Raw genomic sequence first — 16,244 nt, forward strand, 5'->3', positions numbered from 1 at the left:
ATCTAAAATAAAACACACACATTTAAATATTACAAGCCTTATTTTAGTAGTACGAGCATGTTGTACCGTGTTATCCATTATGATTTTAGTGAGAATTACAGCAAAATGACACCTTTTATTGGCTAACTAAAAAGATTACAATATCTTGCCTGAGGAAGGGGCCTGAATTGCCTCATGCTGTAATCTTTTTAGTTAGCCAATAAAAGGTGTCATTTTGGTATAATTCTCAGTAAAGACTTATTTAATAAACTAAAAAAAAAAAACCTCAAAAATTTTAAACTCTATTAAAAATGGGTGTTTGAGACATTGATACACTGATGACTGATACGGATTCAGAAACTGGGGAAGATTATAGCAAGGAAGAATAATACAGCAATGAACCTTGTATCGGTCTTCACAGAAGTCTCCTGGAATGGTTGAGAGAAAAAGCAGCTGAATGCTTGCTTTTATGGTCAAATTACAGTATATGCCTGTCCTTGCTTTGTTTTTACCCAGTTAATGGAGTTTTTTGAACTGCCAGGGATATTGCTACAACCGAGAGGTTTCTACTTCATGCAGTGCTGACATTCTCATTTTCTATTACATTAAATTATGAATTTTTCATAAATCTAATCAGTACCCACAGCTAACAGGCCAGTAAGGAATTCAAGCTGGAAATTAAAGAACAGCCATAGCTGGAGTACTGCTTGGTGTTAACTTAGAAAACAGAACATACATTTAAATCTGGATGGTACTGCACTGCAGTAACTTTATATTGTAGGTATTCATGGTTGCTATTGTCATGTGAACAGAATAAAGTGAAATTCTTACTTGCATTTTAACATGGAACACATCTTAGTTTACTACAATGTCAATACTTTGTTAGTATTTACGATATTTTATTTTTTTAGTATTTGTAAGCCATGTCTAATAATAAGTAACAGTAAATATACAGTACATTTCTTTCATGAAAGAAATATTGTTGAAATATTACATCATGAAGCCTGAATCGCGGGTGAAGTGTGGGTTAAGTGTATTGTTTCATGCCTAATAAATGGACAGATATGTGACACAATGCTCTAAAGTAAATTCAGCATGTGGTAGATAGTAATCATGAATCTAAATTAATAAGAAAATAATTGAAGAACAAGGTCAGTCCTCTTTACAATATCGAACTCATCCTGTCCGGAAATCAGAGAGCTGACGACAAGTAAAGCTTGATTAAAAAAAACCTCCAAGACCAGGTTAAGGACTATAGTCAAAAGCATTTCTTTTTGGGACAGAATGTAAGGTTGTTGTTATTTTTAAGTTTCAATTGTATTTTAATACATATTACAGACCTTTATGGAATGTTCATTGTTCAAAACATGCATCCAATCATTAGGAGGGATATATTTCATACCAACTAAGGTGCAGCTATGAAAATAATTAATTATAAATCAGACTTTTGAATCATTTTTATTTTCTCATATACAAAGTATAAGGAAAGTATTGGAATCCTCCAAAAGTTCAATTTCGAAATTTTAATGAATGTCGACATTTTAGACCTCCTTGAGTCTGAAAATACCATTTTTGGAATGATGTCTGTGTGTATGTAAACACGTGAACTTTAGTACACTTTCACTTAGGTCAACCAAATTTTGCATACAAGTATTAGGTACAAAACTTAGATTTGTATCAACTATTGGGCTATTTCTGTTAACTGGAAGTGGTACTTTATCCCTTGTATTCATGCAGCTGCAGAGTCAGATTTATTCAACTTTACTTTTATAATAATTGTTCAATATATCATTAATTTGATTTGATGTTGACAGTTCTTTAATGTACACAATATAAAAATATAATCATTGTTTTGTGGTTTATTCCTCAAATATCCATTCCCATATCTGAGTATACAAGAATGTCTAGGGGAGACCAGTCCAGATTTTTTTAGGATATTGTAAAATTTGCCATGGACTGTGCAACTAGTAATTTCTCATTTTACTAACTATGAAGCTCTGACTGTCCTATCTCTATGAAGATCAATAATAAACATGGTAGTATCAGTTCACTATATTTTCAAGGCAGCTGTAATTTTTTTTTGCAGTCCTGTTTCTTAAGATATACTCTGTATGCTGCAGTTTGTTAGAGATAAAGAAAAAAAGTTAAGTTAACAAACAGGATTGAGCAGATATTTAAAACACAATGCAGGATGGAATAAATGAACTGAAGTAGGAAACCTTTAGTCCAGACATGCTGGTGATCAGGGCCTCATCGGCGCTTTTCACAATGTTCTTCAGGAACCCACCAAAAATTTCTTTTTTGTTTTTCCCTCGTACACTTAGCTAGAAGATAAAAATAAATTAATTAACTGGTTGACAAAAGCAGACATATTGTATTCCATCAGTTTGCATTAACTTCTGCATTACTGGAAGATTAATCACAGCTGCCTAGAATTCAGAGAAGCGCTCCAGGTCCACTTACATCATGGGGGAAGCTGAGAAATAAGGTGCAGGTCCAAAGTACACATAACCAAGACCCAAAATACGGGTTTAATGGTGTGCCTGCTGAGTCTTAACAGTTTATTAATAAGTAAGCATACAGTATAGAGGTAGCTGAATTTTCAATATTCATCCCAACATCAATCTGTGCATCGACTATCTAAACTACTTAAACCCACTTAAGTTTGCTCGGGAGACAGAGCCTATTCTGGCAGCTTCAAAGATAAAGCAAAAACAAGGCCCAAAAAGTGTACTAATCCACAGCAGGGCATACTTGTACACTCTCCCGCACATATTCAAACCAGTCAGTTTACATTCAGAAATTAAGCTAACTCATGGGCATTAGGATGTATGGGAGAAAAATCCAAACAGACAAGAAACTGTAAAATTCATAAAGACAGTGCCTGGTCCTAGGATTCGAACTATAGCAGTAGGCCTTGTGTCTGTTCTATGAAAACCAATATAGCAAATCACCAAGGTTAACAAACAGTGAACCAGTCCGTCTGTAAAGTGTTCACAACACCACCTTCTCCACATCCAACTGGGTGTATTCTGGGGAGCTTTGATACTTTTGCAAGAAAATAAGCAAGCTAATCCTTATAACAACATTACAAATAAATGGAATAAGGAAAAGCAGACATCCGGAAAAATAGTACTTAATAGTATTTATTACTAAGTGCTAATATTTATTATTAATAAGAAAGAGAACTTGCTGTAGCTTAAAATTAAAGAAATTAAACCCAGCAGCTTATTGCCATACTGGACTTTGCCTTTATTGTCATCTAAAACGAGAGAACATTCCAAACACTTCATAGTCTGGTATATGCTCTTTGAGACCACAGAAAGTGCTGCACTTTATAAAGCATAAGAGTTGTTCTGAAAATATCATCATATAGCCATATTGGATAGCATACTTCATTTATAAGTAAATATGATTGATATTATTTGCATTGTAGAAATTATTAATAAATGATTACATATGGAGATTTTATTATAACCACCTAACAACGTTAACATGAGTATGGCAGTTATTACTCTAGAGCAGTGGTTCCCAAACTGTGGTATGGTACGCGGAGATTTTTCAGGTGGTACACATCGCAGTTCCTGAAATTTAATTTATCTGTGCGAAACCCTTAATGACAAGCCTGTTGTGAGCAAAAACCAATGAAACTGTTTAAATACAATAATACGTGGATTCCCAAATTTAGTGTGGTGTGAAATCTATTATTCGAATCAGTATTTAGTTCATTTAACGCTACCATAATTCCGTTTCGCGGAAGTCAACTTCTACTTCTTCACTGTTTGAGCTTTTGGTCACTAGATGAAAGCACAACGCTGACACTATTTAGTCTTCGGTAACTCTGCCTCACAGAAACCGCTCGCGTTTGTTGTTATACGTGCACTGCCGCTGTATCGCATCGTAGTCACTACATCGAAGCACAAAGCCGATTCCATTTTGTCTTCGGCAACTGCATCACAAACAGGCCGAAGGCAGGATTAAGTTTCGGGGCGGAATTTATCAATTTATGTACATGTACAAATTTTTTCATTAATTTTATGCATAATTTCTTCCAATTTTTTAACTTTTATTCAGATTTCGGGGCGGTTTAGACCCAAACTCCCCCCCTTACAGCTCTCCCTCCCTTTCAACAAGGTGCGGGTGGTACGCAACGCAACTCACTTAATCTCAGGTGGTACTTGACGTCCAAACGTTTGGGAACCCCTGCTCTAGAGTACTCTTCATTCTTAGCCACAGACGACAATATAGCAAGTACTCAGCAGGACAACACTGTAAAGTATAATGGGAGAAGATTAAGTACGTATGCAAGCAGAAACATTTTGTCTCTTTCCATTAACAAATGTCAAAATTTCAGATGTATTCCAGGTATTGTATAGACCAACTCATAGCAGCTTTAAACAATCACTTGAAAAAGGCTAAGAAAACATCAAACACTCCAAAAAGAAACTTCACAAATGACCAAGAAACTTACATCCTGGTCATACTCCAAGAACACATAGAAGTTGTGGTCTCTGCGTAGGATGGGGTGCATTGCAAGCCTCTGAAGGAAAACCTCATGCATTGCCACTGTCTTCTTGAAGATGGCTAGGTATTCCCTGGATGAAAGAAAATAATTTTTTCTCAGGATTCGGATGTTTGATGAATTGAATCACTGTCACTGTGCTGTTTTTTGTCACAATTTGCAGTACAGCAAGGTTGACAGAGTATAAAATGACATCACTACATAACAATCAAGAACAAGGTCATTACCATTACACACTGGTCTGACTAGAATTAAAAGGGGTTGATTTATGTTTCATTGTGTTTTTCATTTTTCTTATAGACTAGCAAAACAAATTCCACAATAATGTAGGATTACTGGCCATAAAAGTAATATTCAACCACAACTTAATAAGCATCCAGTTTTGAGGCTCCTTCATTGAAAAATAAGGAAAAATGAATCACATACTGTAATGCAGCTGTGCCACTCAGCAATTTAAGTTATTACACCTTCTTCCATGGGTGGAGATTTTGTCCGGGTATTACTAAAGAAGGAATCCATTAGATATACTGTTTGGTTACTGTCTCCCCAGAATGGTCGTCAGAGACTAATGACTTACTCCATTTTTTAAACCCTATGGTGGTATATCATTTTTGTTTAACAACATCCTGCCAACATTTAAACAAACATACAGTATTTTGTCTCTTGGTTATTTCTGAGTGCTACATGGATTTTAGTCAGTTTTATCATTTTGCTATTACTCTTGGGTCTAAGTGTTTAAATATTTGGTACAATCAACTTTCATAATCTTCTGTTACTGTTATTTATTTATTTTCTGTTTGGCCAATTTTGTCACCAATTGGGTAGCATTAGGACATTTCCCTAGAGATTTGTCTTGAACTTGTGGCTGTTTATTAGAAGAGATTACATTCAACATTTAAAACAAATAATAGTTCTCTGTATATCCATAATTTTTAAATATTATAATGTTTCCACTTATAATGTAGGCGATCTTATCACACTGTAATGAAGTCGCCCCAGCCTGGAGGAAATGAACAGACATTTTGAAACATGTTGGCAATAGAAAACACCTACATCTTCATACGGGAACTTCTTCTATCATATTTTGGGCATTGTTAACTTCATTATTTACAGACTGACTGCAGCTGGAAAGTGGGAATATAAGTTTGTCTGATCATCTATAAGATCATGCTTTTAAGATCAGCTTTTAAGTAGTTTATGCCAGATTGTTTTCATTTTGGCATCTATGTAAACACAGAAGCAAAAAAATAATTTTACATATTAGTTGCACATTTGGATGTTTCATTTTACAAATATTGCTTCTTTTGTAGTTATTCAAGTTTAGATTCCCTAAAGTATAGACCAACAACTCCAAATTGGCTCAAGGTGAATAAATATGATTTGGGATGAAGTGGTGTTTTGCCTTATTTCACCGAGATTGAACAGCTCTTCAGAATGTGACCAGTGATATTTAATACAATCTCTCTCTCTCTCTCGCTCTCTTTTTTGTAAATAAAGAGTGTTGCTGTTACCACTACACCTGAAATTCTCCACTGCATCTTCCATTGTGCAGATATCTTCACATGCAGCAAAAACCTACAATCACTGCAGACAAGAAGCGGAATCCGGGCCATCCTTACAACAGAGTGCAAAAGTGTTACCGTTACATTTCTGCTTCATTTAAAAACTCTTTAGTTTGTGTATTCAAAAGCTCGACTTCTTTTAATTAAATATCAGATCCTGTCATATCATTGCAATGACCCTTACAAGCCTTCTTGACAGCAACCTGAATTTTGAGTCACACACTGCACCTGCAGTCACAGCTTCATTTTGTCGTTTGTGTCTAGATCTTCTCGATGATGAAGCCTTTTCTCATGCATTTATTAACTCCTTCTTCCACAAAATCAACTGACAACAAGGTGATAAACAAAGCAGCAGTTAGACTCAAACCAAACCAAGTTACCATATTTCAAAGACACTGCCCAAAATGTAGAACTTACTCTAGTAAATAGAACTCAGCTGTTAAATTGTGGCACCACACAATACCTGAATTGTTGCTGCCAAGCTCTTTTCTCTTGTTCTCTGTAACTTTCCAAAACTGACTGTCTGGTTAGAGAAAGCTTTTCCCCATTTTCAAAAGATTCCTCTGACTACTACTGAATAAACTCTAGTTGTGGTCTTTCGCAAGTATCCCATTATGTATTGATGGTGCATTATGTTTCTACTTGTGCTTCAGTTATAATTTTAGTCTGTGCACAAGTCTATCAGTGTGTTATAGCTATGTTAGTGTTTAGTGTTCCTGCATATCTTTAAAGGTTCTACACAAATTAATGATTCGCTGTTAGACCTGGCATGGCTTTTATAAACATGTTTTTATCAGTCAAGGTCATAGTAATCACCTGATAATAAAATACATTCAGAATAAGTAATTCCTAACAGGAATACCCTCAAAGTGAAATTGAAATAGCCAGATTGGTGGACTCAATTAATTTTAGTGGATTATATGCATTGAATTAAATTAACACTGTACTCTTCTCTTTCCCCTACTTAAAAGTCAGACTTTTTGGTGCGTGTTCCTTAGATGGAGATGGCATTGTGTCAGATATGTGCATGATGTCAAGCTGGACTATTTCTTCTACTGTATCAATGCAGACTGGCATTATACAATTGATGGAGCCTAGTACAAGGGAAAATGTTACACATGGCTCTGACTAGTGGTGCAACGGATCACTTTGATCCATGATCTGAATTGATTTCTATCCACGGTTCAGTACGCATGTGATCCGAAGATCCGAGAAAAATAAAGTTCTACTGTATTGTGCACGTGTCTCTCGCTCACTCTCTCCACCTCTCTCGCGCACTAACTCTGTCTCTCTCGCGTACTGAACTGCAATTAAACTTCTCTCACGCACTAACTCTGTCTCTCTCGCGCACGAATTCAACCTCTCGAGCATTTTTGCTTGACTTTTGTCCGGTTTGCTGTTTCATACGCGTGGTCATGGCCAGTGGTAGCAGTTCAAGCAGAGGATCAGATGAGCTCGACAAACCTCCAGCATCATTTAAGTCTCACGTGTGGGAGCATTTTGGCTTCCCTGTTAAATATGTTGATGGGAAAAGGGAGGTGGATAAAACCACCACAGTTTGTTGACTGTGTGGCACGAGTAAGCCCTATGAGACTGGCAATACGTCAGGCATGGCCACTCATTTAAAACAACACCACCCTGATGTGACAGGACCCACGACTGCGCAACAACCAAAGATATCCGTGGCATTTAAGCAGCCCTTCGCTGCCCAATCAGACCGGGCTAAAGCAATTACAAAAGTAATTGGGGTGTTTATTGCTGCAAACATGAGGCCTTATTCCGTTGTGCAAAACAAGGGGTTTAAACATATGATACACATGCTTGAGCCATGCTATGATATTCCGTCGCGCACTCACTACAGTGACAATATCGTCCCAAGTATGTATGAGCAGGAAAAGTCAAAAGTTATGGCTGAACTGTCCCAGGCATCTTCTGTGGCCCTAACTACAGACGGGTGGACTTCCAGGGCAACAAAAAGCTATGTGACCGTGACCGCTCATTACATCACTGCGGAGTGGGAGATACGAAGCCCTGTGCTGCAGACACACCCCCTCTAGGACAGTCACACTGGCACACATATTGACGGAAGCAGTGGCAGAGTGGAGGATAGAGAGGCCCAATACTAATATCCCAGTCACAACAGATAATGCCAAAAACTAAATAAATGCAGTGAATGAATCAGGACTGGGCCCACAGATAGGGTGCTTTGCACATGCAATTAATTTAGCACCCCAAAAGGGAATGAAAGTGTGTAAGATGGCCCGCCTCCTTGGGAGGATCAGGAAGGTGGTTTCCTACTTCCACCGAAGCTCAACAGCTGCTCATGTGTTTAAGACCAAGCAAGAAATGCTACAGCTGCCTACTCATAAGCTCATACATGATGTCACAACAAGGTGGAACTCCACTTATATGTTGGAGCGTTATCTTGAGCAGCAGGCAGCTATATACTCTGCACTAACAGACAAAACACTGAAGAAAAAGGGCAGAGACATCGTCACCTTGTCTGATGATGATGTTAAAGTGGCAGAGGAGGTCCTCCAGCTGCTCAAACCACTCAAAATGGTTACAACTCTGTTGAGCACTGAAACTGCACCTTCTGTGTCCATGATCCTGCCTCTGAAAACAAGGATCTTACAATCCATGGCCCCAAGTGAGGAAGACAGCACCATCACAAGAGATGTCAAGACTGCCATTAGAGGACCTAAAGCCCAGATACACTTCACCACCAACCCTACAGGACTACCTTCACAGATCTACTGCACTTGATCCAAAGTTCAAGTCGCTGTCTCACCTAGACCTTGCTCTACGCCGGATGACATACAGTGATCTCACTACTGAGATTGTGAGCAGTCTTGGCACTGAAGACTGTGAAGAGGTAAAGAAAATAAATATTTTGAAATTATATATTTTTTATGATAATGTTTTTAGTTAAGTTTATTAAGTTATTTATTAAGTTATTGCCACATTTTAATGTCTATGAAAAAAAAACTTTTAATCTATAATGTAACTTTCCCTGCAGCATCAATATGCAGCACCAACAGGAGCAGACACATCTCCTCCTCAAAAGAAGTCGGCAATGGTAGAACTTTTTGGCAAGACCTTTGCACAGAAAGGCTTTTGCTGACACCATCAAAGAGGAGGTGGTATCCTATGAGGCAGCAAGTGGCATTCCAGTCAATGGTGACCCACTGACTTGGTGGGAAAGCAACGAATGTAAATACCCTTACCTTGCCACAATGGCAAGACACCATCTTGCTGTCCCTGGCACTTCAGTGCATAGCGAGAGGGTGTTCTCAACAGCAGGGGACATAGTTACAGCAAACAGATCTACACTTTCCCCAGAAAATATAGATTTCCTCATGTTTTTGAAAAAAAATTTGAAATTATAAGCTCAGGTCTGCTTTGCTTTCTTTCTACTTTTTTGATGATGTGGACATAAGCTAGTTTTTATTTCTCTCTCCATGTTCAAAGTAAGAAGCAATGATTCCTTAAATTGCATTTAAAGTTGTTTTTTATTGTGTCCACATTAACAACCCTATATTGCACCTTAATTTGTATTTATATAATTGAGTGGAATGAGTCTTGAGTTGAATGCTTTTTAATGGGCAAAAAAAACTTAACTAAATAAATGGAGAGTTAAATTTGTCTTGTCTTTTTTTTTTTTGCTGATCCGGAAATTGATCCGATCCGTGACTTAAAACCGTGATCCGATATAAACCGTAAGTTTTTTGATCCGTTGCACCACTAGATCTGACTAAGGAGCATTTCAAGTGCCTTTACATTGCATGTTTTATTTCTTGTGCATAACTGCAAAACCCCGCTATTTGTGATTTTACTCAAAACCACCAAATGTTAAAAAGGCACAAACTAGACATAATTTGCTGTGGCAAGCTTAAAAACATTAAAATTCAACTTATTGTCTGGGGTATTCAATGGTCCATTTACTAGGTGAAAGACTTACGCTTCAAGCTCCTGTTTCATTTTGGCAAACTCCTCTCTGGTCATGGAGCCATCGCCCTCACCCAACTTCTGCAGTTTCTCCCGAGATGCCTCAAAATCAGGCCTGGGTGGTGCCGGTGGAATCTATGAGAAAAAGAAAGAAGAAAATATTAAAGTCAAAGTAAATTGCTCTTCCCATGTGATCATACATACTGAGTGTACTATAGTTTTGCACTACACAGCTGCAGTGTAGAGACACTTTTTGCCGTCATTCGCCTATTACTGTCTACTACAGATTTTTTTTTCTATTTTTTGCTATGGTCCACAAGGCTGAAGACAAAATTTTGGTGAATTTGATCTATTAATACAACCTGCAAAAGAACTTGATTATTCTATTCCATTAAAATATGGCTGGCACAATGGCCTAGTGTGTAGAAAGGCTGCTCCACGACCTTATATTGTATGTTTGTCTGAAATATTTGTCAGATAGCACGATCTCTTCATGGATTTTCACCACAGTGCAGTGATATATTACTAGATTAGTCGGTCACTTTAACTTATGTGCAAGTCTGGGAATTTGAAGGAAAAAATTAAGATATTTCACACTGACCGAACAAAAGCAGTTTTTAAAGGATTAAAAAAACAAAAATGAATGCTATTTTTCTGAGATTTTTCAGGTAAGGAAGACAGTTTTGAGCTAAAGTAGGCATTTAGGGTAAGGAACACAAATGTTTTTGAGGTAAGGTAGTTATACTCATTAATCACGGCAGCAGAGAGTGGTGATGTGTTGCTTGCTGATTAGCACACGCAAGTAAAAATGTCACCATCCTCCGTACATCTGACAATAATCTTCCCGTAAATTTAGGGAAACATTCAAGCATAGATTATGTCCTGCCATGAATCTAAAAAGGAATAATGTGGCGTAGACAATGAGAACTAGTGAGAGAGTCTTTTGAAATTTCAGAAAATTGTGTGTGCGTGGAATAATAGCCTGTTGGATTTGTTATACATGGTCACAGTAGCTACAGAATATTGGTTCAATCCCCAACCCAGCACTGTATAAGCAAGATCTGCACATTCATTCCAATGTTCAAGTGCACATTGGGTTAATTAGCAAGTGTAAACTAACCCAATATGAGAGATGATACAACTTCCTGCACAATTAATTTGGAAGCCCAAAAACAGATGGATGCTTGTGTCTGATCACTTTTAAGTAGAATGAACTATCTGTCTTATGGCTATTACAGGTGACATCCTTCCTGAAGAATAATGTACATGATGAGTAGTGAGCCAGTGTTATGTTTATAGATCAAGCACAATGGACAATCTGTAAGCCAGCTTAATGCAGTAAAGCTGTAAAATGTGGGGTGGAGTTTAAAGTTTACATGGGTGGGAAAAAGAAATACTGGTAAAAGTCTTGTGGATCAATTTTTTTTCTGACTCCAGAGCGTTATTTATTAGAAACCAACTGCTAGCAGTTCATTAAAGTTGCCTTAAACTTTGTACTACTAAGGCCCAGGTCCACTTTAGCAATGACAGCTTTGAATATCTAGAAACTTCAATCCTCAGCAGAAGTTTGCTTGCTCAAATTTACACAATTCCTGTAGGATATGAGAGGGTAGTTGGATAGATAGCCTTTTAGTTCCAGAGATGCACCAACTTATGCTTTAGTGTACACACTAAAAAGTAGCCAGAGATTTCTGTGACCGCTACAGTTAGAAATGTGCCAGTATTCTTAAACTGCCCTCACTAACGTGCTGGAAAATGTATATTGACTCACAGCTTGGTCATTCCGTAATATTAGTTTATCTTAGAGGATGTCTGCCATTGCTGTGGGAGGTAACTGAAGTTCATGGAAGAGCGCATTAGTGCTTATAAAACAGAAAGCCCCATCTTGGTTTCCAACTACACACCCAAGCTATGTCTACTCTTTTCAAGTTTTTTGTATCTAAATATCTGCCATCCATGTTTCATGTATGACCTTTTTGATTTGTACAAGGACTTACAATGATGCCGGCGTAATCCTCATTCTCCAAGTATGTGTCATGGAGCCAAATGAATTCCTCATGCTGCCTAACCACTGAGAACTCTGGCTTCTTGAAGTGAGCAAGGTTTGTCTAAAAGGTGAAAGAAAAATATGTATATTGTTAATGTCAATCAACAGAAAACAGGCAAGTTTCAAAGAAATGCCAAAAACCCAGAGAAACATGTTCATTACATTCCTGTGAAATAACTATTACCATCTCCCAAGACAAATATTAAGAAGCTCAGACCCCCAAGACTCTTAACTGGACTACATTTCATAATGAATGGAAGGATAAAATTTATTATGCAATGCTTTTAAAAATGGCAAAAAATGATAACAGTTAGAAAATGATAGAGTAGTGCAATTGTATAATTCATCTCCATTTTCTGTCAGTCAGGAATTCTTCTCCAAGAAAATCCAATTCTCATTTGCGTTTTATCCATCCATCCATGTACTGAGTTCACTTACTCCACAATTAGGTTTATTAGGGTCATAGAAGAATTGGGTACAAGTTTGTAAGTAACCTTAGATTGTGTGTCAGACCATCACAGGATTTACTCATGAACACAAGCATACTCACAGCCCATTCAGACTAAGTGCCTACGGTATCAGAATTTTTGGATTTACCATTTGTGGCATCACACCTTCCTACTTTGGAAAGACAACATTTTTCATAAAATATTTCATAGTCTGAAGAATTAGAAAAATGAAAATGCAAATCAGTGCTAGCATTTTCTATAAAACATATCACACAAACACCAAGATTAATTACATTTAAATTATATAGTTAGTACTATACTGCACTGCCTCCTTAGGGTGGCAGCAATATTTAAATACGAATGTAATCAGCAGGTTGAATTTTATTAAGAGAAAAAGGTTGAAACCAGTAAGATATTAACCTAATCAAAAAGCCTAGGGTGTATAAACAAACATATAATTTAAAGAACATAGCAGAGAAGCCAAAAACCTAAACAGTTTTGCAGCCAAAACATAAAACAGCTACCATAGAGAATTAACAAAAGAATTTATTTAAATCAAATCAAAAACTTTAATGAGAATGCCAATTCTTTTTTTGTTGTATCCACAAATCTAAACAACCAAGAAGTTTACAACAATGACCTTTATGTCTTCCACCTGATAATGCAGTTGCAGCACACTTCCAGCTGACCTTACCTAGTAAGAACATAGCAACTGTCAACAGGAAGGTCCCAAAATGGCATCACCCAAAAATAAACAACACAATGCTGTGGGAGAATGAAATTCATTGTAAACATTGTTAAAAATGCATGGACACAAAAAATATCCTTAGATTAACCACTGGATTCATTGGGCTGCAAAACATCCAAAATAATCATTCAAATATTTTTGAGACCAAGGAATAGGTGAAAAATTAAAAAACAAAAACTAGACCATAATACATACATATTGTTTCAGAGATCACAAATAATGAAATAATCATTTAGTAAAAAACAGACCCATCTTTAAACTAGACTAACATTTTTGAATTTGATGCGCAAGTACTGTAACTGTAATTTTAATGAGATATTATGGTAATTTAACCTCGACTACTGAATATGATGGAATTTTCCCATTGATTTCTATGTAGCGGCCTCCTTAGGAATAGATACTAATAACAAATGGAACATTCTGGCTTCTTCCACCTCTTTAACTACCTGGATAGTGAAATGGCAGTCAAACTTAACATCTAGCTCCAAGTCTGCAATCAGGTTGATGGTACCCCACGCCAAGCTCTTGGCCAACATTCTACTTGTATTATGAAGAAACAAAAAAAAGGAAATAGTGGATGGAACACAGATTAAGGAAACATGATGGGCACCACTAATCTATACCACTGCTCTTTAGTGAAGTGGTACGTTACTTTGGCCCTAGACAAGGTCTGTGGGGGGAATTTGTAGCAGTATCAGATGGTTAGTTATTATCAGTTTGTGCTCCTTATTATAATTACATAAATTTGTAATTATATAGTTCTGTTCTGATTTTGAAATGTATACAGGCATTAAGAAGAGGGACAGCTGAGAAATGACTAATAATTATAGGAGTTTTGAATTACAGAAATGGACACATAATCAACTAAATGGAGGTTAAGGGAGCTTTTTGGTGGAAGAGACAGAAGACATAGGCTCAGAGTGTGTGTGTGTGTTATGTATGTATGCAGTTTATTGCATTCCATGCAGTTCTTGCTCAGCGGTATACATAGGACAAGCATCAAAAAGAATTGCAACACGTATAAAGGAACATTCCAATGGCGTCAGAAGAAAGGACTCATTGATCTATACGCACACAAAATCAACAGGACATACATTTAACTGGGACAATATACAAGTAAAATTTAAAGCCAGTACTAAAAGTGCCAGAGAGCTGGCTGAATCTTGGCTATCAAATGAGAACGCCATCAACAGACACTTGGACATAAATCCAGCATATGCAAACTTAAGAAGAACATATTCATAATAAATAAAACTTTACAACCAACCCCCGATCGCACTGACTTAGCCACCTCCCTGCCCACCCCTGTAATTTTTGCTATATATTGCCTTTGATTCTTGTAAGTCTAAGCATTATCCTCTGATGAATACCCCTGGCAGGGGTTGAACGCTCAGGAATAAAAACTACTTTATGATACGTGATTCATTTTTTCTCCCTTTGTGGATCTCCAGCTGCAAATATATATACACATACATACAGTGCATCCGGAAAGTATTCACAGCGCGTCACTTTTTCCACATTTTGTTATGTTACAGCCTTATTTCAAAATGGATTAAATTTATTTTTTTTTCTCAGAATTCTACACACAACACCCCATAATGACAACATGAAAAACGTTTACTTGAGATTTTTGCAAATTTATTAAAAACAAAAAAATTGAGAAAGCACATGTACATAAGTATTCACAGCCTTTGCCATGAAGCTCAAAACTGAGCTCAGGTGCATCCTGTTTCCCCTGATCATCCTTGAGATGTTTCTGCAGCTTAATTGGAGTCCACCTGTGGTAAATTCAGGTGATTGGAGCTGATTTGGAAAGGCACACACCTGTCTATATAAGGTCCCACAGTTGACAGTTCATGTCAGAGCACAAACCAAGCATGAAGTCAAAGGAATTGTCTGTAGACCTCCGAGACAGGATTGTCTCGAGGCACAAATCTGGGGAAGGTTACAGAAACATTTCTGCTGCTTTGAAGGTCCCAATGAGCACAATGGCCTCCATCATCCGTAAGTGGAAGAAGTTTGAAACCACCAGGACTGTTCCCAGAGCTGGCCGGCCACCTAAACTGAGCAATCGGAGGAGAAGGGCCTTAGTCAGAGAGGTGACCAAGAACCCGATGGTCACTCTGTCACAGCTCCAGTGGTCCTCTGTGAAGAGAGTAGAACCTTCCAGAAGGACAACCATCTCTGCAGCAATCCACCAATCAGGCCTGTATGGTAGAATGGCCAGACGGAAGCCACTCCTTAGTAAAAGGCACATGGCAGCCCACCTGGAGTTTGCCAAGACACCTGAAGAACTCTCAGACCATGAGAAACAAAATTCTCTGGTCTGATGAGACAAAGATTGAACTCTTTGGTGTGAATGCCAGGCGTCACGTTTGGAGGAAACCAGGCACCGCTCATCACCAGGCCAATACCATCCCTACAGTGAAGCATGGTGGTGGCAGCATCATGCTGTGGGGATGTTTTTCAGTGGCAGGAACTGGGAGACTAGTCAGGATAAAGGGAAAGATGACTGCAGCAATGTACAGAGACATCCTGGATGAAAACCTGCTCCAGAGCGCTCTTGACCTCAGACTGGGGCGACGGTTCATCTTTCAGCAGGACAATGACCCTAAGCACAGAGCCAAGATATCAAAGTAGTGGCTTCAGGACAACTCTGTGAATGTCCTTGAGTGGCCCAGCCAGAACCCAGACTTGAATCCGATTGAACATCTCTGGAGAGATCTTAAAATGGCTGTGCACCGACGCTTCCCATCCAACCTGATGGAGCTTGAGAAGTGCTGCCAAAAGGAATGGGTGAAACTGGCCAAAGATAGGTGTGGCAAGCTTGTGGCATCATATTCAAAAAGACTTGAGGCTGTAATTGCTGCTCAGTATTGAGCAAAGGCTGTGAATACTTATATACATGTGATTTCTCAGTTTTTTTTATTTTTAATAAATTTGCAAAAACCTCAAGTAAAACTTTTTTTGTTGTTTGTAGAATTCTGAG

General features: G+C 37.8%; 1 protein-coding gene across 1 annotated transcript in view; it reads right to left on the reverse strand.

Moving 5' to 3' along the window:
* Positions 1 to 16,244, reverse strand: part of LOC120539238 (sorting nexin-32-like) — a 74,425-nt gene that overhangs the window by 26,654 nt on the left and 31,527 nt on the right. The window contains exons 3-6 of the mRNA XM_039769114.1: positions 12,009 to 12,119; positions 10,025 to 10,146; positions 4,451 to 4,574; positions 2,199 to 2,303 (exon numbers count right to left, since the gene is read on the reverse strand). Of these exons, the coding sequence (XP_039625048.1) occupies positions 2,199 to 2,303; positions 4,451 to 4,574; positions 10,025 to 10,146; positions 12,009 to 12,119 (462 nt within the window). The remainder of the gene's footprint in view (positions 1 to 2,198; positions 2,304 to 4,450; positions 4,575 to 10,024; positions 10,147 to 12,008; positions 12,120 to 16,244) is intronic.

Source organism: Polypterus senegalus, chromosome 11 (genome assembly GCF_016835505.1).
Source record: "Polypterus senegalus isolate Bchr_013 chromosome 11, ASM1683550v1, whole genome shotgun sequence".
NCBI classification, from domain to species: domain Eukaryota; kingdom Metazoa; phylum Chordata; class Cladistia; order Polypteriformes; family Polypteridae; genus Polypterus; species Polypterus senegalus.